The 21,584-nt window shown below is 44.8% G+C and overlaps 9 protein-coding genes across 9 annotated transcripts; 5 read left to right on the plus strand and 4 right to left on the minus strand.

The window, feature by feature from the left end:
- Positions 1-380: 380 nt before the first annotated feature.
- On the plus strand, positions 381-2,045 carry EAE98_003675 (uncharacterized protein; the record flags this gene model as incomplete). Its single annotated transcript, XM_038951295.1, has 1 exon — positions 381-2,045. The coding sequence occupies one exon, from the start codon at positions 381-383 to the stop codon at positions 2,043-2,045; it is 1,665 nt and encodes a 554-aa protein (XP_038812759.1).
- Positions 2,046-2,234: 189 nt separating this feature from the next.
- EAE98_003676 (uncharacterized protein) lies at positions 2,235-3,645 on the minus strand. Its single transcript, XM_038951296.1, has 2 exons — positions 3,166-3,645; positions 2,235-3,112 (listed from the first exon to the last, which is right to left on the minus strand). Exons 1-2 carry the CDS (start codon positions 3,437-3,439, stop codon positions 2,406-2,408), a joined length of 981 nt encoding a protein of 326 aa, XP_038812760.1. The 5' UTR covers positions 3,440-3,645; the 3' UTR covers positions 2,235-2,405.
- A 157-nt stretch (positions 3,646-3,802) lies between these two features.
- Positions 3,803-4,287, plus strand: EAE98_003677 (uncharacterized protein; the record flags this gene model as incomplete). The annotated part of the gene is made up of 4 exons (XM_038951297.1): positions 3,803-3,826; positions 3,955-3,997; positions 4,115-4,145; positions 4,200-4,287. 4 exons carry the CDS (start codon positions 3,803-3,805, stop codon positions 4,285-4,287), a joined length of 186 nt encoding a protein of 61 aa, XP_038812761.1.
- Positions 4,288-5,095: 808 nt separating this feature from the next.
- On the minus strand, positions 5,096-5,871 carry EAE98_003678 (uncharacterized protein; the record flags this gene model as incomplete). Its single annotated transcript, XM_038951298.1, has 2 exons — positions 5,096-5,698; positions 5,791-5,871. 2 exons carry the CDS (start codon positions 5,869-5,871, stop codon positions 5,096-5,098), a joined length of 684 nt encoding a protein of 227 aa, XP_038812762.1.
- Positions 5,872-5,957: 86 nt separating this feature from the next.
- On the plus strand, positions 5,958-6,337 carry EAE98_003679 (uncharacterized protein; the record flags this gene model as incomplete). The annotated part of the gene is made up of 2 exons (XM_038951299.1): positions 5,958-6,169; positions 6,268-6,337. 2 exons carry the CDS (start codon positions 5,958-5,960, stop codon positions 6,335-6,337), a joined length of 282 nt encoding a protein of 93 aa, XP_038812763.1.
- Positions 6,338-6,649: 312 nt separating this feature from the next.
- EAE98_003680 (uncharacterized protein) lies at positions 6,650-9,547 on the minus strand (the record flags this gene model as incomplete). The annotated part of the gene is made up of 1 exon (XM_038951300.1): positions 6,650-9,547. The coding sequence occupies one exon, from the start codon at positions 9,545-9,547 to the stop codon at positions 6,650-6,652; it is 2,898 nt and encodes a 965-aa protein (XP_038812764.1).
- Positions 9,548-11,916: 2,369 nt separating this feature from the next.
- Positions 11,917-13,998, plus strand: EAE98_003681 (uncharacterized protein). The gene is made up of 3 exons (XM_038951301.1): positions 11,917-12,761; positions 12,826-13,069; positions 13,140-13,998. The coding sequence occupies exons 1-3, from the start codon at positions 12,648-12,650 to the stop codon at positions 13,631-13,633; spliced, it is 852 nt and encodes a 283-aa protein (XP_038812765.1). The 5' UTR covers positions 11,917-12,647; the 3' UTR covers positions 13,634-13,998.
- A 1,104-nt stretch (positions 13,999-15,102) lies between these two features.
- On the minus strand, positions 15,103-17,076 carry EAE98_003682 (uncharacterized protein; the record flags this gene model as incomplete). Its single annotated transcript, XM_038951302.1, has 9 exons — positions 15,103-15,317; positions 15,378-15,447; positions 15,509-15,561; positions 15,620-15,703; positions 15,754-15,804; positions 15,858-15,946; positions 15,997-16,519; positions 16,577-16,782; positions 16,838-17,076. The coding sequence occupies 9 exons, from the start codon at positions 17,074-17,076 to the stop codon at positions 15,103-15,105; spliced, it is 1,530 nt and encodes a 509-aa protein (XP_038812766.1).
- A 2,865-nt stretch (positions 17,077-19,941) lies between these two features.
- On the plus strand, positions 19,942-21,155 carry EAE98_003683 (uncharacterized protein; the record flags this gene model as incomplete). The annotated part of the gene is made up of 4 exons (XM_038951303.1): positions 19,942-20,062; positions 20,113-20,267; positions 20,323-20,547; positions 20,610-21,155. The coding sequence occupies 4 exons, from the start codon at positions 19,942-19,944 to the stop codon at positions 21,153-21,155; spliced, it is 1,047 nt and encodes a 348-aa protein (XP_038812767.1).
- Positions 21,156-21,584: the final 429 nt, after the last annotated feature.

The following is a 21,584-nucleotide window of genomic DNA, read 5'->3' on the forward strand; positions in this document are numbered from 1 at the left end:
TTCATCTTGAGGTTTTACGGCTTTTCCGGGGTTTGTGGCTCCTTGTCGATTGGCAGGATGTACTTCAAAAACATGGCATAGCAAAAGGCTCATGGACATGAAAAATGCAAACAACGTAAAAAGTAATTTCCATGTGTTATGATTATCTTGCCGTGCGTGTGAAAATGCTATGTTGACCCAGGTATTAATGAGTGATTGTACATGATTCGGTGTGCACAAGCTGCGGGGAACAATAATCTATAGGTAAGCTAGTGCCACTTTAACATAGACTTTCACGGGCGCGTCCCCCAAATTTTAAACGCGTTGTGTTGAAAGCCACTTTGTGTGATGATCATGAACCAAACCTATTACTTAGAGTCAATTCCCACCAATTGCTCAGCATGGTTGCTTGCCCCATTTGCGAAAAGCAAGTGAAAGCTAAAGACATTAATAGTCACATTGATTCGGGATGTGAAGACTTCATTGACACATTCTCTCCTCCACTTACTCAGCAGAATGCATTTGTTTCACAGAAACCAGCCTCCACGCAGAAGCCTTCCGTCTCTAACTTCTTTTCGACACCTGCGACTAAGAAAACAGCATTGCATCCTACCCCAAAGATAGAACCCAATTCGACGCCCAATTTTCAACCGAAAGTGCAGAATGGAAATACAACTGGGAAGCAGCAAGAAGATGGGAGTGCGAGTGGATCCCTGACTGTGCAGCGGAAGAGATCATTTGACGATGCCGAGACAGAGATGCAGTGGGAAAACGAGACTGTTGATCCGCCGGCAAAGAAGACTAAGACCAATGCCTTTCAAAAGGTCGCTCCGCTAGCAGAACGAATGCGTCCGAGAAGTCTAGACGAAGTATGTGGACAAGAGTTAGTTGGGCCACATGGAGTTTTACGCAGTCTCATTGAACAAGATCGTGTCCCATCAATGATACTATGGGGTGGCGCTGGCACGGGTAAAACTACAATTGCACGGTGTGTGGCTGCGATGGTAGGAAGTCGGTTTGTCGAGATCAATAGTACGTCTACTGGGGTGGGGGAGGTGAAGAAGATATTCGCTGAGGCAAGAGGGGAACTGGGGCTTACTGGAAGAAAGACAATAATATTCTGCGATGAGATCCATCGATTTTCGAAGAGTCAGCAGGATGTATTTCTTGGGCCTGTGGAAAGTGGGCAGGTTACTTTAATAGGAGCTACGACCGAGAATCCGTCTTTCAAAGTCCAGAATGCTTTACTGTCTAGATGCCGGACATTCACATTATCGAAGTTGACGGACGATGACATACTGGAGATATTAGAGAGGGCTTTGAAGACCGAGGGGCCAAATTACACCCCTACAGATCTTGTGGATACAGAGCTCTTAAAGTATCTATCTGCCTTTTCTGACGGTGATGCTCGGACGGCCCTGAATCTCCTAGAGCTAGCCATGGGCTTGTCTACAAGACCTAACGTCACCAAGGAAGATATCAAAGCCTCCCTTACCAAGACGCTGGTGTATGATAGAGCTGGCGATCAACACTACGATACTATCTCTGCTTTTCACAAGTCAGTAAGAGGTGGCGACGCAGATGCTGCCCTATACTACCTTGCAAGAATGCTTCAATCCGGAGAAGACCCTCTTTACATAGCTAGGCGGATGGTAGTTATGGCATCAGAGGATATAGGACTGGCAGACAACACCATGCTAACGCTCGCAACAAGCACATACACCGCGTGCGAGAAAATTGGTATGCCTGAATGTCGAATCACAATGGCTCATGCTACTGTGGCTCTGTGTCTAGCCCCAAAAAGTACCAGAGCATATAGAGGATTAAACAACGCATATTCTGCCCTGAGGGAACCTGGGGTAGCTAGTTTAAGCATCCCTATTCATTTAAGAAATGCACCTACGAAATTGATGAAAGAGTTGGGGTATGGAGATCAGTACAAATACAATCCTAATTACAAGGAGGGTAGAGTAGTTCAAGAATACCTACCCGACGAGTTGAGAGGCAGGAAGTTTTTAGAGGACAGGGATTTGGGGACAGAAATTGATCCGGGTGCTTGGCCTTGAGGTCAAATAGATGATTGTATTGGATATACCTGGTGCATTGCGATGGTGTTCAGGTCTATGATTGGCGTTACAACAGGTCCATACTCTTTTATGAGAATTGTTCATTGAAAGTATGTTGTTTTGGTAAGGTGTATGTAAAGTTGCGCATGAACAGCAACGGTTTATGTAGATTTACATATATAAGGAAATACCTCTCGCTCCTGCAAGAGTCCGTCCTTCATTGAGCTACCGGCTCCCAAAATTTGATCCTTTTGATTGATTCAACCCCAGAACTCCTCGCTGATAATGCATTCCACCGCCCATACCTGAGATTCCAACCCCAAATTATTATTCGTATCTTTTTTGTTATAATCCATCTCCCTACGACTCTAATGACACCAAATCCTCATCCATAGGCGAAGGTGGAGGCTGCGGCTGTGGTTGCGTTCTTTTTCTTGCCGGTGCACCTTTTCTGAAATACTGCTTCTCTGCATTAACTACCATACTGCGATCATCTAGCGCCAGCCTTGTATTTGCACTCCCACTTCCACTACCAGAATTTGTAATTCCCAGTTCCAACATGGTACGTTCCCACAACGCATGCCGTTCCTTACTCTTTGGATCTCTACCAGCCATTCGTTTCATTTCCCTATCTTTGCCCACCTTTCCAACCTTCACCAGCCGTCTCAGAGCCTCCTCCCCCATCTTGGCATTCTCCGCAGCCTTCTCCCGGATTTTTCGCGGATCCGTTAAGCGTTCGCTCTCTTTGGGCGTCCATTTAAATGTATGTTTACTAGGAAAGGCGGGGAATCCTTTCGGTATATATGATTTCTGTGCCTTTTCCACCTCACCGTTGAGCTCCACTCCTAATATCTTTATGACATTTTTCGTCGTAGGATTTTCCTTTGGTATAGGTTCCAATTCTAATTCAAGCTTCGGTACGGAGATTGGAGGTCGCAGATGCGGTTCTAACGATGCGAGAGGTAATTGATACCGATTAAACGCGTACGATATATCGAGGGGTATGGGAATATTTCTTCTCGCATTATTCATCGAAGAAGTGACTTGAGCAAGTAAATGCGTCGTATCTTAAATCTCGTCAACAAAAGGCTTCTCAGCCCACAGGTGAGGATATACAAACAAGTATCGACTTCGGCACACATGGCCTCCAACGCTTCTTCCGTCGCCCGGTCAAACCCAACGTGTTCCAATGTCTGACAAATCGTTCGTCGCAATAGCATCCGTACGTCGCTGTCGAAAAGTGAAGACTCCATTTTATCGGGACGCGACAATTCGAGCTCGGGCGGAGGGGTTTGTGGGAGGACGGGCGACATGCGTTGCCTTTTTCGATAAGGCTCCTCCATGTCGTCGTCGCTGGATGTAGGTGTCGATCGTTTTCGTGACACTGGGACCATGATCGCAATGCTTTTCTGGATGGATGTTATTTTTTCGCGCCCACAGCAAGCTTTAAATAAATAAATCGCGGGTATGGGTGTGGAAAGAATGATTCATGACCGTAGTGTGAATTCAATCGAATGAACGTTTCCGCGTTATCGAAAGCGTAAATTACTGCTTGTGAATATCAAAGGTTCAGAAGTATCGATCACGTGGGGCAATCGAGTTGGCAGTTGCGGATTTAGCGTTGCTGCCTCAGGTATTAAGAGTGCGCTAAAATTGGACGCTCGGCGAGCGTGGGATGCATCATGCGATTTTGAATCTGAGCAAGCAAATAAGAGATACAGAACCTGATATTCTTCCCCTCGAAAGAAATATACAAAATGGCTATCAAACCAATTACTGGAGTACGTTTCTCTCTCTGTCTGGGGCGGGAAAAGTGAGGGCTCCGAATTGGAGTTGGAAAGTTGGAAGGACATAATCGAATTAATTGGGTGAATGGAATTGGAGAATGAGCTGACCTTTTGTACTGTAGATGCTCCGAAGAGGGCTCGTCCTTGACCTTAGCGTCGCTTTCGGTATGTGGTGAACGGATGTCTTGTGGAATGCAAAGGGAGTGGGAGGGTGAATGGAGGGAGAGAATCTGGAGATATCGCAGAGGTGAAGCAAAGCAGTCAACTAACACGACCCACCAGGTCTCGGAACCACATTCGGATATGCTTTCTGGTAAAATTCTCCGTTCAAACGGCGTCAAGGCACATGGTATTAACATAGTAACAGGTACGGATACCACGTCCCAGCCGTCCGCAAGCGCGATGCATTCTACGCCAAATTGGAGGATCAGAGAGCTGCCAATGCTGCTGCATAAGGAATGAGGATAGACAAAAGGACATAGATTGGACTAGGTGTCTCGGTATGGTGGATGGTTGAAACAGGCAGAGGTGGAGGGAAGGAATATTGCATGCTGGGAGGCTGGAATGGGTAGGCAAGCTGTACATTACCAATATCGATGATGCTTTGGCAATGCATGCATTTTTTTCTCTTCGGAACTGTGAGAAACTCTTTTGGGAGAGGTATGTGTTTATTTGGAGAAATCATGTGATGGGCAGATGAGACCTTGGATATCTTGCAACGAAAAGCAGAATCTGGGTGCAATGGTTGTCATAAGAAATGCATTGGATATTCTTGGCCTATTTGTTTGTATGGAGGCATCGAGATTAGGAACATGCGCATGAAATATACGCTGTATCGAAACTAAGGTGCTGGGTGGTGAAGCCGTACCATGCCCTTTTTATTGATTACTTCATTCAAGCAAAGCAAAGGTTCGATATTCTTGCAATCCCCATGATATGTCGAACAACATTTATTATTATTACACATACAGCACATAAAAAGCCCTCCGAACTCAAGGCTCTCTCCATGTTCAAATTGATGACACGCATTGCGCATGAGCATGGCATCCTATCACGTGTACCATACTCCGTCTGAACGACCATTGTATGTAGAGCACAAGCCGAAGCCAATTCACCGTCATCAACATTCCCAGTGCGTTTTTCATCTCCTCCTTCTACTCCAACTTCCACACAACCTCCCCACCCTTCTCCCCCAATCCTCTCCATCCCTTCCCCCTAACAACCTCTTCTCTCCTCTCCCTCTCCTCCAACATCTCCTCCACACTACCCCCCCATTCCAAACACCCCAACCTCTTCCCTCTCCACCCTCAACCACCCTCTCCACCCCATCACCACCTCCGGCCTCCCCATCCCCCTCAAACTCCCCATATCTACCCCCTCCCTCCCCTCAACCCCAAAAAGTATCGTCCCTCCAAACTCCCTCCCATAACTATCATGATCCCCATACAACATATACTCTTCCACCCCCTTCAACGTGCTTTCCAGGTTCTGAGCTGAAGGTCTAAAGATATGAAGATGTTTGAGATCCGACTTCTTTAATCTCTCCTCCTGTCCAGCTTCAAGTCTTTCATCACCATCTTCTTTTTCTTCTTCATCTTGAAATGCTAGAAACGAAGGAGAAAATCTCGAATGCACATCGATTAATACAACGCACTTTCCTACCTTTCCATCATCATTACTCAGAAGTGTGGTTAATATATGAATTAGCAGCGGCAACTGTCTCCCCGAAACAGACAGTCTCGGTTGATTTTGATAGGAATGAGACCACAGTTCATCTAGAGAACGTATATGAGTTCTCGACGGACGGGAATCCAATGTATTGGTAACAGTTGTTAGAAGCTCGTGTGATTTATCAGCTTCAATTTCCTGTGTGAATGCAGGTAGGTGCAAGGAAATACAAGGAGGGAGGGGAGATGCGTTATCGATAAGCAATGAGATCGAATATTCTTCCTACATACCGATTCCAAACTCTCTTCGCTCTCATCAACTTCGCGTAATAATCTCCCGCCATATATCTCTTCGCTAGATCTTATATCCATTTTATCCTCACTCTTCCTCTCAATCTTCAATCTTCAACCTTCAACCCTCAACCCTCAACCCTCAATCCTTCCCAAACAAAGAACAAATGACACCACCCCTCCTCCCCTTCCCACCCAGTGCCCTCCCCTTCGAATCAACCCTCACGTCCAAGTCCCAACACCGAAAAGGCTTCGACGGGAATCTCAAAAACTGTGAATTACTGGAATTATGGCAATACAATTGCGATTTGCAAAAGGATAGGGATGGGAAGGTGGGGGAAAATATTGTGTGTAGACCTGTGGAACGGCTTTTTCGTCGGTAGGTTTTTATTCTTTATTTTCCTGGGGAGAGATTGGAAAGTAGTGGATATTGCGTGTTTACCGGAGGATGAGTGATGGATGTTGATCGGTTTGTAGGTGTAAAGATCGAAAGGGAACTTTTATGGTGGAGACGACGGTCTGGGAGGGAGAAGGAAGTGCAAAGTGATAGTCGCGGATTTGGGGTTGGATGCTTATGGTTAGCGTGAACCCTTGCGTGGTGAGAAAATGATACTGCGAAATAAGATTGGTAGACGGAGAGGGCATTACACATAATGAAGTCGATGATAAAATTGATTGAGTTAAGGTTATATAAAGTATTCACATTTTTGCTTTAGATGCTGTGCGTATTTTCAATTCTCTACAGACCGTGAGACATTTGTTTGTCCCCAAATGCTTCCAAACGCCACCATTTCATGACCCATCTTTGATAGCAACTCCTTAAGCATTTCATCATCACGCTCGATACCCAATGTAGAAATCACAACCTCGAAATTGCATCCGATAGCTCTTCGATCTCCTTGCTCTTCCTCTTGCCCTTCTCTTCATCTTCCGCTGCCAAGGAGGAGTGGTCCTCACTGCCCTCTTCTTGCAAAGACTCATTATCCAAGGTATTAAGTTTCTGCCGCACCGCACAAATCTTAGCTTGATCCTGCAGCGCCTCTAGATTCTCGTTTGGGAGAACCTTCCAAAAACTCTCCGTCTGAACCATCATCTTCCAATAAACTGCTAAATTTTCATGTGCCATACGATCACCCCACACCTTACTGACCAACTCAAATACCGGCATTATTGCAAAATCTGCAAGACCAATTTCATCGCCTGCTATGTATTTTGATTCTTTGGCGTAGATATCCCATTTAGCGAGTTCAGCACGGAAAGGCTTCACGCTAAAGGGAACTGTTCTCCAGATCTTGAGTAGAGTGTTGGCTTCTTCGAAACGGGTGTAATGACGGGCGAAATGACCCGGAGATTTACAGTTCTGGGGAGGTTTATAGATAGCTTCAATATAAAACATGATTGGCATGCATCCTTCGACAGTAGTTCTGTCATGGTCGTTATCAATAAACTTGATCACCGGTGTTTCTGGTACAAGCGAATCGTCAACTTCAAGACCTTCTCGTTTCCAGTGGAAAGGTGGCGAAATGGTTGCTTCTATCCAAGGGATTCCGTAGTGATTGAGCATAAACTTCACCCGGTGGTCGGCGACGGGATCTCCCGACAAAAAAAGCTTTTTATGATTCGACATGTGCAGTACGTCGAACCCTTTGCCGTAGATCTCCTGCCAGTCGAAATCGCTGTCATGATTTTCTTTCCCGAAAGCTTGTAGCATTTCTTGGGTTTGCGGTGTATCTCCATTGATGACCTGCACGGCGTCTTCTTTCCTCTTGGCAGTTGCACCTTGACCCCAAATCTTTTGTTGACTTTTATCCAGGTATGTACCAATATGTCTGAATGTTAATGATATACGTCCGCAATCGTAAGCCAATTCAGCCTTGGATTTCTCACTTGCCATTCTCTTATCTGGTCGAATACCATGTAACCACTTCTTATTGGTTTCCAAGCCCATCTTGCACAATGAATTATGTGGAAGAGCTGCCCTGCAAGATTCTCGAGGGGCGCTCTGAGATTCTGCACATACGGCGTTCTTCACGGGTTTCTTTGTACGAAATACCATCGTCCGTTGAGCTCCCAGGCTCACATTAGCAATGAAAGTATTAGGAATGATATCCAATGTTTTGTCACTATGCTCGGAAATATTATCATTCCCATCTCGATAGAATTGGATCAGTACATGGTTTAGAGAATGACCAAGTCTTTTCTCAACTATCTTCTTGACAGTTTCAACTGTGGGTGAAAATGATAGGAGAGCAGGCGATTCATCTGCCGGGTGACGATATATCGGAGTACTGTCATCTTCTTCAATTTGACCCTGAACCGCTACAAGCCTCGGTACCTCACCACCTTGATGGCCCATCTTCTGCCAAAGGACCTCGTCCCGAACTTTCTCGAAAATCCCGCTTGCCAACGTATCGGGCAGAAGGTTTTGGATGACGGTTGTATCACCTTCACAAATGGCAGCCCTATCGGTCAATGCATCGTCTTCGTCTTTTGGCATCTCCTCAAGAGATTTCTTCGTTGATGAAGGTTTTAGTTGGAGTTCCTCCTTCTCGATTGCCGGGAGCTTTGGGCTAGGCAGAGTCACTTCAGCTAGGTTTGGGGAATTTGACGAGTCAGGTGACGGAATTTTTGAAGATGCTAGACTGCGTTGCTTTGATGGGATAGAGGGGTCTTCTACTTCCACAGGCTTTGCAGTGTGTCTACGTGATTTCACTTTCGACTTAACCTTTTCTCTCTTTTTAGCTTCTGCTTCCAGTTCTGCTGGTGGTTTCGCTCGTCGAATTTGTGATCGCAGGAGTTGACTTGTGGTTTCGAAATCGTCTTCGGTGGCTACCGTCGATGGGGCTTTGACGGTGGTGACTTGCGGGTCTTCTGCTTCTAGCTTTAAGTTCCCCATTAGATTTTCAATCCCAGTATTTCGAGATTCTTTTGGCTGTGGCTCTCTAGGTTTAGGACGAGATTTCTTACTGGAAGTCGTTCTCCTTTCAGCGACCTTCTTTTGCTTCTGCAAGCTATCAATGAGGTCCCCGCTGCTTATGACATCGCATCCCGTGTAGGCTCGGAGCTGACGTAAAGCTTCCTCATGTCTAGCTTTACTCCTGTACCCCAGACAATCCTCAATGATGGTTATGGCATAACCGTGGCGGGCAGCGTCCATTGCCGTGGCAAATACACTGACATTCGTAAGAGCCCCAGCAATGTAAATCTCTGTCACAAACTTGCCCCTTAGTTTTTGGACTAGGCTGCCATCCTTGAATGCGGAATAGTATGTTTTGTTGAATACCAAGTCTTTCGTAGAGATGGGCGCAAACGCATCTGAAATGGCTGAACCTCTCGAATTGGGTTTTAGCATGCGTGATTTGCCTTCGCATTGGACTGTCAAAAAAGCTTCTGCTGCATCCCCCTCACTGCTAGCTACCGAAGGCTTGCTTTCTTCATTGGACACGGGCTCACTTTCGGGTGTCACTTTGTCGCGTCGACGTCGTAGAAGCTCGTTATTCGTTATGATGGCCTCGCTATCATTGTGCGGTTGATTGACTATCCTCGAAACCCCCTCCGTGGAAATGCTGCATATCCATATTATGTCCCCAGAAGGACGGAACGGCTCGATGAGATTCTTTATATTGTCGACATAGCTCGGGGGGGTTTCGACCGGCAGCAGGCTCTCTTCTCCTATAAAATCGTTCTGCAGATCTAGGAGTAGTAGGGCCTGGCGCGTTCGTATGAACGGTATGGTTTGTTCGTCAATTTCAAACATTTGGGGCAACCTATGATGGATATCAACCAAAGTGTTTTCAGACGAATCGACTTTGCTGGATATAGAAGATTTAAAGATGGGCACTCTGTGCTACGGGCTGCACGACTCTATATGTGGTGTTTACTAGCTAAGAAATATCCATTGCTTACATTGGTCATTATTCAGAAAGACCACCAAGAGGTAGGAGCAACGTCGATGCGTATGTAGCACCGCATGATGCTGTAAGATTCCGTAGGCAACCGGCACTGCAAATAATATGCACGGATCTGGTTTCAATCGGATAACAGACAATGTGACATTGGGTAGTACATAGGCGAATGCGAGAGACGGAATCCTCTTGATTAGTCGATACGATGGAAAATGTTATTGTTGTATGTGGATGGTTTGGATCTTGACATTTAGAGTTAGAGTGGCTCGAGTGGAAATGGAATGTTTCTGGTCTGATGGAAGAAAAAAGAGGATAAGGAACACGGCCCCCGGCAATGATGACAAGCTAATCCTGTTCCGATCATTTTACCAACATTTTTGGTGAGTGATGAGGATATATATGTAATATTATATACTCGTACTGGGTAGGTGATTGAGACATGATATATCTACTAGGTATCCATCGCACCGACATGGGTGACACATGGTTAGAGTGAAAAGTAGGGAAGAAGGAGTGAGGAAAGAAGTCAATTGATTGGGGTCTTGTCTTATTTTTCCTTCTTGATGGATCGATATTGTCTTGGCGTACGAGCGTCCACAATTAGATGGAATGGATTGACCGTTGAGAAAAGAGTTAACCGTTGATCTTCCCTCCCGGCCCCCTTCTCCCCTCCCCTCCTCCCTTCCCTTCCCTTCCCTTTCCTTCCCTTGAATCCCTTCCCTCCCCTTCTCTTTGACAGTGGGCTAGGAGAATAAGCTAAGAGCCCTATCTACTAGGTCCTATCTACTAGGTCCTATCTACTAGGTCCTATCTAGTCCTATCTGTAGACAGTTAGACACTAGTAAAATGACCTCAAACGCTCAAGTTTCAACCCTCGCAACTTAGCGAGCATAGCCCTTTTCAACAACGGCCTTTTTCTTTGGCTTCTTATTTTTCCTGCAGATCAACGCATATGGAATGGAATCCCATGTTGCATATCAGTATTATCATGCCACTCGCATCTCTCACCTCTAGCCATTGACCAACGGCACGAAGAACGCACACACCGAAACATGTACTACAGCATATAAGCAAGTTACATAACCCGAAACGGTACTCGGTCCACGAATCAAATCGTCTTGTGAATTAATAATCTACACCCTCACTCCGTAAATCCATTCACCGTCATACAGACTTCCATCAAACCGTGGGATTTCACACATTCCTTTGCACGAACGAGCACTGCAGTCTGTCGTACGTTCGTAAGGAATAATCTCGGGGTCCAAGTAGCGGAGATCGCAAGTGAAAATAACGGGGTCTGATTTGATACAACAGGGGGGAATTTGTCCGATGGAATAAAGCGAAGCGCCAAGAGAAACCTTTCGATGATACCGTTCAACCATCCATGTATGATGTATCTGATAGGGGGGCGGGGAGAGGAGACATCAGAGAATAGGTATTGATTGGTTTCGTATTGTGAAGTTTGTGTTTTCTTGCATTGCACCGGAATCCATTTCCTTTGCATTACAATACGCACTTCTCTCGCGCACGTAGCTTGTAGGTACCTACCGAGCTACCTAGGTATAATAGTCACTTTACACGAAAAATCGTCTTCCAAAGCAAGGTGTTTTGTATGTGTGACGGATGTCTAATGGAAAAAGAAACACCCGGTCAACCAACTCTACGTTGTACTCTGTATTTCTCTTCTCCCTCGCCGTTCTCGTTCTTCTGGTCCCACAACTCGATGATACCTACTCCCTAGATAGCTAGGTAGCTAGAGCTTGAGCGTTGATAAACCGTTGAGAGATCAAGAAAATCCCCTTTGACACAGCCATCGGAAGTTTTTAATTAATCATCCAAGACTCATTTGAATGATTTGATAGATGTTAGTTAAAAACCCCCCACAAATTCAAATAAAAAAATAAAAAAATAAAAAAACCTTGCACTTACTGTACCGTCTTACACTGAAGCATCATATGATCAATCATCAAGATTTCATCGAAACAATTTCATTATGATCTTCGCGCTACTGCAGTGCTGTTGTCGATCTACCTGCAGCTTGAGTTACGGGGCTCGAGCGGGGGGGAAAGTGTGGTGTGGATGATACTGTAATACTGGATATAATGGATGTGCATGGTCAATGGTCATTGATATGATTAACTTTTGAACATGCACCATATTGGCTCCTTTGCATGAAGCTTCGACAGGCACAAATGCTTATTATTGCCAACTGTCAAACCTACTCAGCCGTCCACTTGCATATATCTCGTCGGCTATCTTCTGACAATCGATTGATATGGAAATATTTACCTTGTTTAACCATTACTCCATAGACTTGACAAGCGTGAAGGACCAGGATGGTTGGTTGAGTGTGTTACGGGGAAATAAACTATCGCCAACATTCAGAGTTTACAAAGTACCTAGTACCTACCTAGTATTCATCCCAAAAGCCTCACATTCACATGGACAATATTCCTCGCAACTCTTACCTGCAGAGTCGTATTCGGGGACCAACCGGCTCAAAGGGGACCTTGAATAGCCAGATGTGAGGTTGCAGTGGAAGGAAGTTATTATGCTTTAAGTTTGGCACATCACTTGATATCGACATGAATTACATATCAATTATCAATTCTCTTGGCTGAATTTCTCGACTTGAGTTGTCAAACTTCTTCCTCGATACTCGTAAAGAGGGGGACGAGCTTGAAAAGCTACCCCGCGAAAAGACGGAAAGTATGATCACGTGCTATCGAGCTTCGAGATACCGAGGCTCGGTGATGTTGAGGTCAAGTTGGCCGACCATCCATCTCAAGCACTTATCTTTAAAATTCCATACCTAGAAACTTACATCTATCTATACCAATCTTCTCTAGAAGTATATCCTACAAGTTAGTGACTTGATTAGCAATCCAATCAGCAATTCAAAACGCAAGCAAGCCGCAGAAGCCTGTCCATTGCCCTCCCCAAACAAACAAAATGGCCTCTTCCAACCCTACCTACAAATACTTTCTCGTCACATACCCAGCACCATACATAGCACATGTGCAAATCAACCGTCCCGAGAAACTCAATGCGTTTTTCGAAGCAATGGTAAGGCGCCCCTTTTCCACAGCCCGCACTACTACCTTAATCATTCGCTAACCCCTAAATCTAGTGGCTTGAATTCCGCACCATTTTCGACACCCTCTCCTATTCTCCCGATGTCCGCTCCATCATATTATCTGGCGCCGGTGAACGCGCATTCTCAGCTGGTTTGGATGTAGAAGCCGCCGCACAAGATGGCGTTTTAGCCGGAAAAGAAGGAAGATCTACAGATGTAGCGCGAACAGCGCAAGCTTTCAAACGACACGTCGAAGAATTCCAAGCTTGTATAAGCAGTGTTGAGAAATGCGAGAAACGTATGTTTCCCCTCCCCCATTGTCTCCTTTCTTGAGATGAAAGTGGAATCAATCTAATCGCATCAAATAGCCGTGATCTGTGTTCTGCACGGCTACTCCCTCGGTCTCTCAATCGATATATCCACCTGCGCCGATATCCGCATCTGCACCTCGGACGTCAAGATGGCCGTGAAGGAAGTGGACATCGGACTCGCCGCCGATATTGGAACTCTCTCCCGCCTTCCCAAGGTCGTCGGTTCTTTCAGCTGGGTCAAAGACGTATGTCTCTCTGCCCGCGTCTTCGGAGCTGAAGAGGCGCTGCGAGTAGGTTTTGTGACGTACGTTGAGCCTTCGAAGCAAAATGCTATCGACAAAGCGCTCAGTATTGCGAAATTGTTGGCGGAAAAAAGTCCAGTGGCAGTGCAGGGTACGAAGGAACTTTTGAATCACGCGAGGGACAATCGATTGGCGGATAGTCTGAGGTACACGGGGGTTTGGAACAGTGCGGCGATCCAAACGAAGGATGTTAAGGATGCGATGTTGAGTGGATTACAGAAGAGAAAACCTACTTTTGAGAAACTCTGAGAGGGGTTGGAGGACAACGGATCACAATAATTTGAAAATATCAAATTTAGGAACAAGGCGGTTGAAATCTTCCACTTCCGAACTTCCCGTGCGGCGTTGCTACACCAAAAAGATGGACATATAATTCAGCATGCAGCACTCAGACCTGCAAGATAGGACACAGGAAATAAAACTCCAATATATGAGCTCTCAGATGATAGTTCCAAGAAGCAAGCAAGAAAGAAAGAGATATACTCAAAAGCACACTATCTATATAAACTTATCCAATGTCACATTCACATACCACAAAGCTACAATGCTATATAATCTTCCCAAAATCAAATGCATAGATAGCATCACAGTATTGAGACCATTCAATCCATCCATCGCATCCTCTCCTTTCTCCGTTCTCCGGCGGTCAATCACTCTACCCATTTTACCACCGTTTCTTCTCCTATTCCTCTCACACACACAAACTCTCTCTCTCTCTCTCTCTCTTCTCCCCCTCCCCCAAACCCTCACAAGACAAGTTTAAACAAACCTCCTCACCCACTCTCCATATCTTATCACATTCACATTCACATTCACATTCACAATCACATCCCCTTCCCCCATCCCCCATCCTCCATTCACCAGCACCCAAACAATCCAACAAAATCAATCTCATTCATCCATCTCGCTAGTCTCACTAATTTCACTACCTAATCTCTCCCAAACTGGTTCCTTTCCTTATGAGCTCTGATATTAGCTCCAAAATTAACTCTTTCAGCCACTGCAGGTGGTGTTTCAAAGACCTTGGGAACTCTCAGTTTTTCTTTCTCTCTCTCTAATTTCTCAAGAATGATTCCCTTGTACAACTATGACACTCCTTCTTTTGACATGGTTTTACCTACCTGTCTGTTCTTGTTTATCCAGGATATCTTTAGAGATGCCATTATTATCAAACTTCTTTGTTGCTTGCCTGTCTCTTGGTTCATCATTATATTTCCCAAGTTGCTTGTGTCAAGACTCCGGTAATATCGCTCCGTTTTCTATATCCAAGAAAGCCAAGAGCAGATATATATCCTTTTCAAAAAAAGCCCCACAACAAAGTCACCAAGTTTCGAAACTCAACACCCTTATGATATAAATCAGCTTTTGATTTTATCTCAAATATCTAGGTACTAAGTAGCTATCTTGTTTGAAATCCCAAATCGCAGCGACATATTTTTAATTACGTCCTGTCCTATTATAACAACCATGTGCTTTCATCGCTTTTTTGATGGTATCCTTGCCTAATCGAGCACAAGTATCCATGAATGATCGCAACTAATGAAGAAAAAAAGAGAATCTGAGCCAATACTACGGTAGCACCAGCCTATTTACCTGCGTTCAACAACAGAGTGTTCTTGAACTTCTTCGTTGGAAATCCGAAGCTCATCCCACCACGCCAAAGAGTAAGTGAGACAAGCAAGCAGCTTTTCTTGAGAGAAGTTGAACAAACTTGTCATCTACCAGCCGGCGTCGCCTGCAACCTCTTGACCACCGCCAGTAGCCCAGTTGTCATCATCACCACCAGCCGCAGGAGCAGAATAGTCATCGTTAGCTGCATCGCCACCTTCATAGTCACCGCCATCAGCTGTGGCATCACCACCACCGTAGCCGTTGGCATCGTCAGCGTCCTCCTCAGCAATTGGCTCCTTGCAGCGAACCTTGGTGTGGCCCACTAATTTATGTTAGTACATCGCAAAAAACAAAGACCAGAGGGATGCGAAGATTTACTTACTCTGCTTGCAGTTCTGGCATTGAACGCGAGAATAGTCACGAGGCTTTGGGCATTCCTTACCGGTATGTCCCTGTTCATGTCAGTAGGCTTTTCCAAATTAGATAAAAGGTGATTAAAGGTGATTAACGAACCTCTGCGTCACAGTTGCGACAGATCATGACACGCTCATTTGTACAATCCTTGGCTATAAGCAACAAAATCAGCGAATTGGATAACTATTGATAGATTGCTACGTGACTTACCTCTATGACCAGGTTGGTTGCAATTTCTGCAGAGACCGCCATCGCCTCCACCGCCGGTTGGGCAGTCACGAGAGAAATGACCAACTGTGTTTTTTTTTAGTAAGATCAGAATATAAAGAGGTTGAAGTACTTACTCTCATTACAATTCTTGCATTCAACACCCTCGGCGGAGCGTGGCTCTGGGCCTAAGTTCGATGTCAGCCTGCGTTATGAAACCCTAGAATATTGCCGAACTTACACTCCTTGGAACTATGACCAGACTTCTTGCAGTTGCGACAAGCGAACTTATCCTCACGAGGAATTGGGCAATCACGAACACGATGGCCACTACTCCAAAGTTAGTATGCTTAAAGGAATGCCAGTGTAAGAAAACTTGCATTTCATTGCAGTTGAAACACTGAACTTGAACACGTTCACCTTCAACTCGCTCTTCGGTGCAATGCTTTACGGTATGACCAAGCTCATTGCAGCGGGAACAGAGAGGAATGCCACGATCAACAGGCTCTCCAGCATTGGCAAGTCGCTCCAAATTTTCCTCCGGGGTAGCTGGCCAGCTCTCCTTCTCCTTTGGACGACTGTGTTTACTCGACTTGCGCCAAGAAACAGAAAACTTGCGATCAAGGTTGCCCTGCAAGTCCATGTTGGTGTAGGTCTGGTTGAGTTCCTTCTCCATGGCAATGAGATAGATGGGGATGTTTTGAGTACGGAATGCATTCTCCAATTGAACATAGGTAGCATCTGGAGAAGCCTTGATGTATTTCATGACCTCATCCTTCATGTCATCGAAGTCACCTTCTTGAGATTGCTTGATAAGATTTTCCCAAGCAACTTCAGCTGCGACATCTTCGACGTCGTTGCGCTCGATCTTGCGAGGATTCTTGCACTCAATGATTGAATGACCTGCAATAAAATTCAGCCTCGGTGAAAGCATCTAAGAGGTATTAAATTTGAACCTACCTTCCTCCTTACAATTATTGCAAAGCTTGGGTGGAGCAGAAGGGCATTCAGATGCGCGATGACCCGATTGCTCACAGATGCGACAAGTGCCGGTGAACTCACGAGCAACTGCGGGATTAGTGCATTCTGCCTTTGTGTGTCCTTCCTCGCCACAGTTGTAGCATGGACGTGCTTTCGCAGGTTGTGTGCATTCGGCCTTGGAGTGACTGACGGAAAGTGAGTTAGCGGAGTAATGAAAAACTGAAACATTGGAAACAATACCCTTCTTCACCACAGTTGAAGCAGCCTCCACTGCGACCACCACCACCGCCTCCATTTTCCTCACCACCACCATATCCGCCATATTCGTTACCAGCGTCATCATTGAATTCATCTGCTGCATGATGTTCGGAAGAACCAGTTGCAGGAGCGTCATCCCACTCTCCACCTCCTCCGCCATTGACTACTGCAGTGTCTCCCGTGTCCCAATCATTGCCACCGGCAGGAGTTTCCCAAGACATTTTGAAGGACTTGAGTGTTGCAAAGATTTGATTTTGATCTGTGCCAAAAAAAAATTAGTCGTCTGTTGAGAAAGTTGGTAAAAGGTGAAAAAATGCGCAAGATGTACCAATTTAAGTATTGCTCCAGCTCAAAAGCCTTTTTAAAGTTGGTGTCAAGAATTAAATCGAGAGACAAGTAATAAATCAAAGAGCTTAAGAAGTCAAGCTGATAAGCAAGACCACACAAGTGCACGCGAAAGGAGTGTTAATAAGAAGAGAGAGGAGGGAGACGGAAAACTTTGTAGTTGTGAAGGAAAGAAAGATTGAGAGGATGAAGGAAAACACTTAAAAGGTGGGGTCCAACTCAAGTGAATTGGCTCCCAATCAAGAAAGTGCGACTTTGATTTTTCCCCTCTTCCCAATCAATCGATCTTAGGCATCTTCAAGTGAGTACGCACTTAAGAGATCGTCGATTGCGTTGATTGAAAATATAAGAGGGGAATTTCAACAAGTCAAAAGTGGCTTTGAAGTGTGCTTTTGAGTGAATTTGAAAGGAGAAAGGAAGGAAGGAGATGGAGATGGAGATGATGTTGGCGATTGTGGAGTTTTGAGAAAAGGAAAAACTGAGATCGAGAAAAAGATGCTCGCAATGAGAGCAACACATGCTTGAAAGTATATTGGATGTAATAAAAGAAAGGATACATGAAGTTCTTGTATATGTTGTGGGAACGCGACGTGAAAGTTTTCTGTTTAAAGAAGGAAATATTGGAGAGATGATGACTTACTTACAGATTTTGGTATGAATTAACAGATACGAAGATCGTGAAGGACTCTGCGATCTCAATATCAGTTAAGGAAGGAAGTATCTTGATGAATTCCTTTTGTTTGGATGAGAAAAAGAGAAATTTGAAGAAGTTGTTGTTGTGGGAAAGAAGGAAGAAGAAAGTGCAAAGAAGAGAAGCAGATGCTTTACTTAAAAAAGCGGCGGGCATCTAGCGAATGGGATCTCAATCTCTTCCAATCAGAGGTTCAGATGAATATCAGAAATGAAGCTAGTCATGATCTTTCAATTCTTATTTGAAATTACAACAATCAAGAAGTTGATCCCCGCAAGAATATTGACGGGGTATACCCCGAGTCAAAGTTGTGATGAGATTCTACCATACATCATGAGAATGAGACTCAAGAATGACACTTGAAAGTCTTTGTGGCCCCCTTCATTATTGGAAGTCCCCTTACTTTTTCGGTTCGAGAGCCAATGAGCATCTTCGTCAAATGTATGATATATTTTAGACATACCACTTGACCAGCACTGTGTTTGAACACTTATCATTGGATTTTACCTAGATTGTATTGAATGTTTGGACCTCTGCAAAGATACATAGAAGACTTCCTTTTACCTTTCTGTTCTTCCACCCTTCTTCCACCGGTGTAATTAGTCAGATGAAATTGTGTCAACAGACAAGTTTCATTGCTTGAGTCCTTAAAAAGATTGTTTGACAAGACACCTATAAAGTTGTTCTGACCGCAATCTGCATCGTTACAGAACTACAATTGTATTGTACCTTTTAAGACTGCATATCAAGAAGTCTCAACCTTTGATGCCTCCACTTCTCATTATCCTGTCACTTCGCAGGCTTACCTTATCATTCAAGTAGAACAAAGCCTGTCAACAGGATGTCATAGGAATGAGCTATAAGGGATACCGCTGGGATGAGATGAAAGAATCTTCACACTCTAGAACACAGCAAGTATCTTTAAGTTTAGAATGTCAAACAAACGATGCAGTACTTATTACGCGGAAAAGTTTACGTTACAAAATCTGATCCTAGGAACTACCAATTGAATCTAAAGGCTTACCTCTGTACTATTGCTCGAGGTAATTATAAGATTTTAAACGACTCTTCATGATGAATTGACGCCTCATCTGCTTCCTCGCCATTCAAGAAAGAGATTCTAACACTGTCATAGCAGTAGTACGGAAATCACACTAGACTTCAACACTATTTCCTACATCTCTTTGCATACAAATAAGTTCCCTACTGATTCTTCTGAATAGAATGCGCGATGATCGATTTTGCCTGTCTAAAGCTTTCGCATTCCATGAGCGTCGTTGAACTTTTCCTCCTCGCTCCTCGCTTGCTTACGATCTCCGAATGTGGAAACATGAAGGCATGGCGAGGAATTGCGAGGGACTGCGGGGATCTGGAACCTGACTACATCACTAAATACCTAGGTATTATTATATGTGCTCAACAGATACTCGAATTCTTGTCGGCTTATAAAACGAACAATCCGCTGGTGATGTTGTGCAGCAGGTTTCTTTCTGTAGTCTACCCACCATGACAGTTTCCGGTCAGCATAGGGTGCCCATGAGTTGATTGTGAGTTCGTCGGACGTTCATCGAGGTTAAAAGAAGGTTTTCGACCAATTTCGACGCCGTTCCTAAGATATGTGGAGCTCATGACTAAGATTAGTTCTTCTGTCACATTGGCTCGATTGGCTACTTGGTTCAACGGCGTCGGTGCATGTTCATCCGAGCTACCTGACGGCTAAAGCAGAATCTCGACGCCCAAAAACTGACGACCTTCATGAATTGATCAGAATGATATGTAGTATTCTACGTAGCCATTGATAATTACCTAGGCTCGGAGCATCCCACTCTTCGGATAGCGATAAGCAATTGGACCTAGGTAAGTTTTGATATTTAACAATGAGAGAGCCCCGCTTCGACATGCCCCCGCTATATCACGACATCTTCGAAGGGTAAATATTTTCTGCAGATTGGATTCTGTTTCTTCACACCTTGAAGCATCTCCAAAAATCTCTCAATTCCTCTCTCGCACTTTCTATTTGTCCGAAGAAATAACACAATCATCCTTCAAAATGGTGCCAGTTCCAGAAGACCTCCCAGAGATGGAATACAGATACCTAGGCCCATCTGGTCTCCAGGTATCTGCCATCGCTCTTGGTGGTTGGCTCACATATGGTGGCCATGTTGAAAAAGGTATAGCTTCTCAACTTCTTTGGGCCCATTGCAGAATTAACATACATTAGAAAACACATTTGCATGCATGAAAGCTGCCTATGATGCTGGGGTCAACTTCTTTGATTGTGCTGAAGGGTATGCTGGAGGGGAGTCTGAAAGGGTAATGGGTGAGGCCATCAAAAGATTTGGGTGGAAAAGAAATGATCTTGTTATCTCGACAAAAGTACCTCTCCATACCCCTACATTTTTACCCCATAAGCTCACAAGAGGCAAAATAGATTTACTGGGGTCAAGCCAATGGCGAGAAACTTGTCAACAACATCGGTCTCTCCCGCAAACGTATCATCGAAGGCACTCACCTCGCTCTCGAACGCCTCCAATTGGAATATGTAGATCTCATCTATGCTCACCGACCGGACCGTGCTTGTCCTATGGAAGAGACCGTCCGGGCATTCAACCACCTCATCAACACCGGCAAAGCATTCTACTGGGGAACATCCGAAGTAAGCCCCACAACCCCTCAAAGTTAATTTCCATTCCACCCCCAGAACTAACCCCCCCATAGTGGACCGCCGCCGAAATCGCCTCCGCCCACTCCGTCGCCCAACGCCTCAACCTCATCGCCCCCATAATGGAACAACCACAATACAACCTCCTCGCGCGCCAAAAAGTCGAGGGCGAATTCCTCCCCCTCTACAATGAATTCGGTCTCGGTCTAACTACCTTTTCCCCTCTCAAATTCGGATTCTTGACCGGAAAATACAACACCGGTATTCCTTCCGATTCCCGTCTCGGAACATCCAAAGACGCTTTCGCCGACCGCATGAGAGCCAAATCCGGCGACGATTCCTGGAAAGAAGATATTGCCGCCGTCGAAAAGCTCATGCCTATTGCGGAAAAACTCAATATTAGCATGGCTAATTTGGCCATGAGTTGGGTGTTGAAGAATGAGAGGGTTAGTAGTGCGATTACCGGGGCCAGTAAGCCGGAACAGATATTTGAGAGTGTCAGAGCGTTGAAGATCAGAGAGAAATTGACCCCAGAGATTATGAAAGAGATTGATGATGTTTTGGGTAATAAACCAGAGCCATTGGCTAAGAGATACGTTTAGATCTATCCATGGGAAGGTTAGGCTGGGAATTTATAAAAGTTACTAGGTATATAGATGACGATGAAGGTGTGGGAATGATAGATAGCGATATCTGATACTACATATTTTCTCTGTTTCCCGCGTAGACACAAAGCTTTGAATAAACATGAATTGCTCAGATAAAATCAAATAAATCTCTAGGATTTATGGTATTGACTATTTCACATGTCATTCGGCTTGAGTGCCAAAAACTACCCAAATATGTGCAAGAAGTTGCGAATCGACTTAACTGAGCCATCTCCTCCATTTCGACTCCAAATCATGTCGTATTGCTTCATTACTTTCACCAATCTCGCATCCTGCAGATACAATCATACAGATCAATAATTATACACCACCAAAACCTCTCCAGCAAAACTCATCTTTTTTCACCCCCTGAGATAAATCAAA

This window comes from Botrytis deweyae, assembly GCF_014898535.1.
Source record: "Botrytis deweyae strain B1 chromosome Unknown BDEW_006, whole genome shotgun sequence".
NCBI lineage: Eukaryota > Fungi > Ascomycota > Leotiomycetes > Helotiales > Sclerotiniaceae > Botrytis > Botrytis deweyae.

Excerpts from the sequence above, each read along its gene's own strand:
- EAE98_003676 (XM_038951296.1), bottom strand. The coding sequence starts at position 3,439 with ATGGTCCCAGTGTCACGAAAACGATCGACACCTACATCCAGCGACGAC. Across the intron at positions 3,113-3,165 it reads GTGTGCCGAAGTCGATACTT|ATACGACGCATTTACTTGCT; the intron begins GTTTGTATATCC and ends ACGAGATTTAAG.
- EAE98_003681 (XM_038951301.1), top strand. The coding sequence starts at position 12,648 with ATGGCCTCTTCCAACCCTACCTACAAATACTTTCTCGTCACATACCCA. Across the intron at positions 12,762-12,825 it reads ATGCGTTTTTCGAAGCAATG|TGGCTTGAATTCCGCACCAT; the intron begins GTAAGGCGCCCC and ends CCCTAAATCTAG. Across the intron at positions 13,070-13,139 it reads TGTTGAGAAATGCGAGAAAC|CCGTGATCTGTGTTCTGCAC; the intron begins GTATGTTTCCCC and ends CGCATCAAATAG.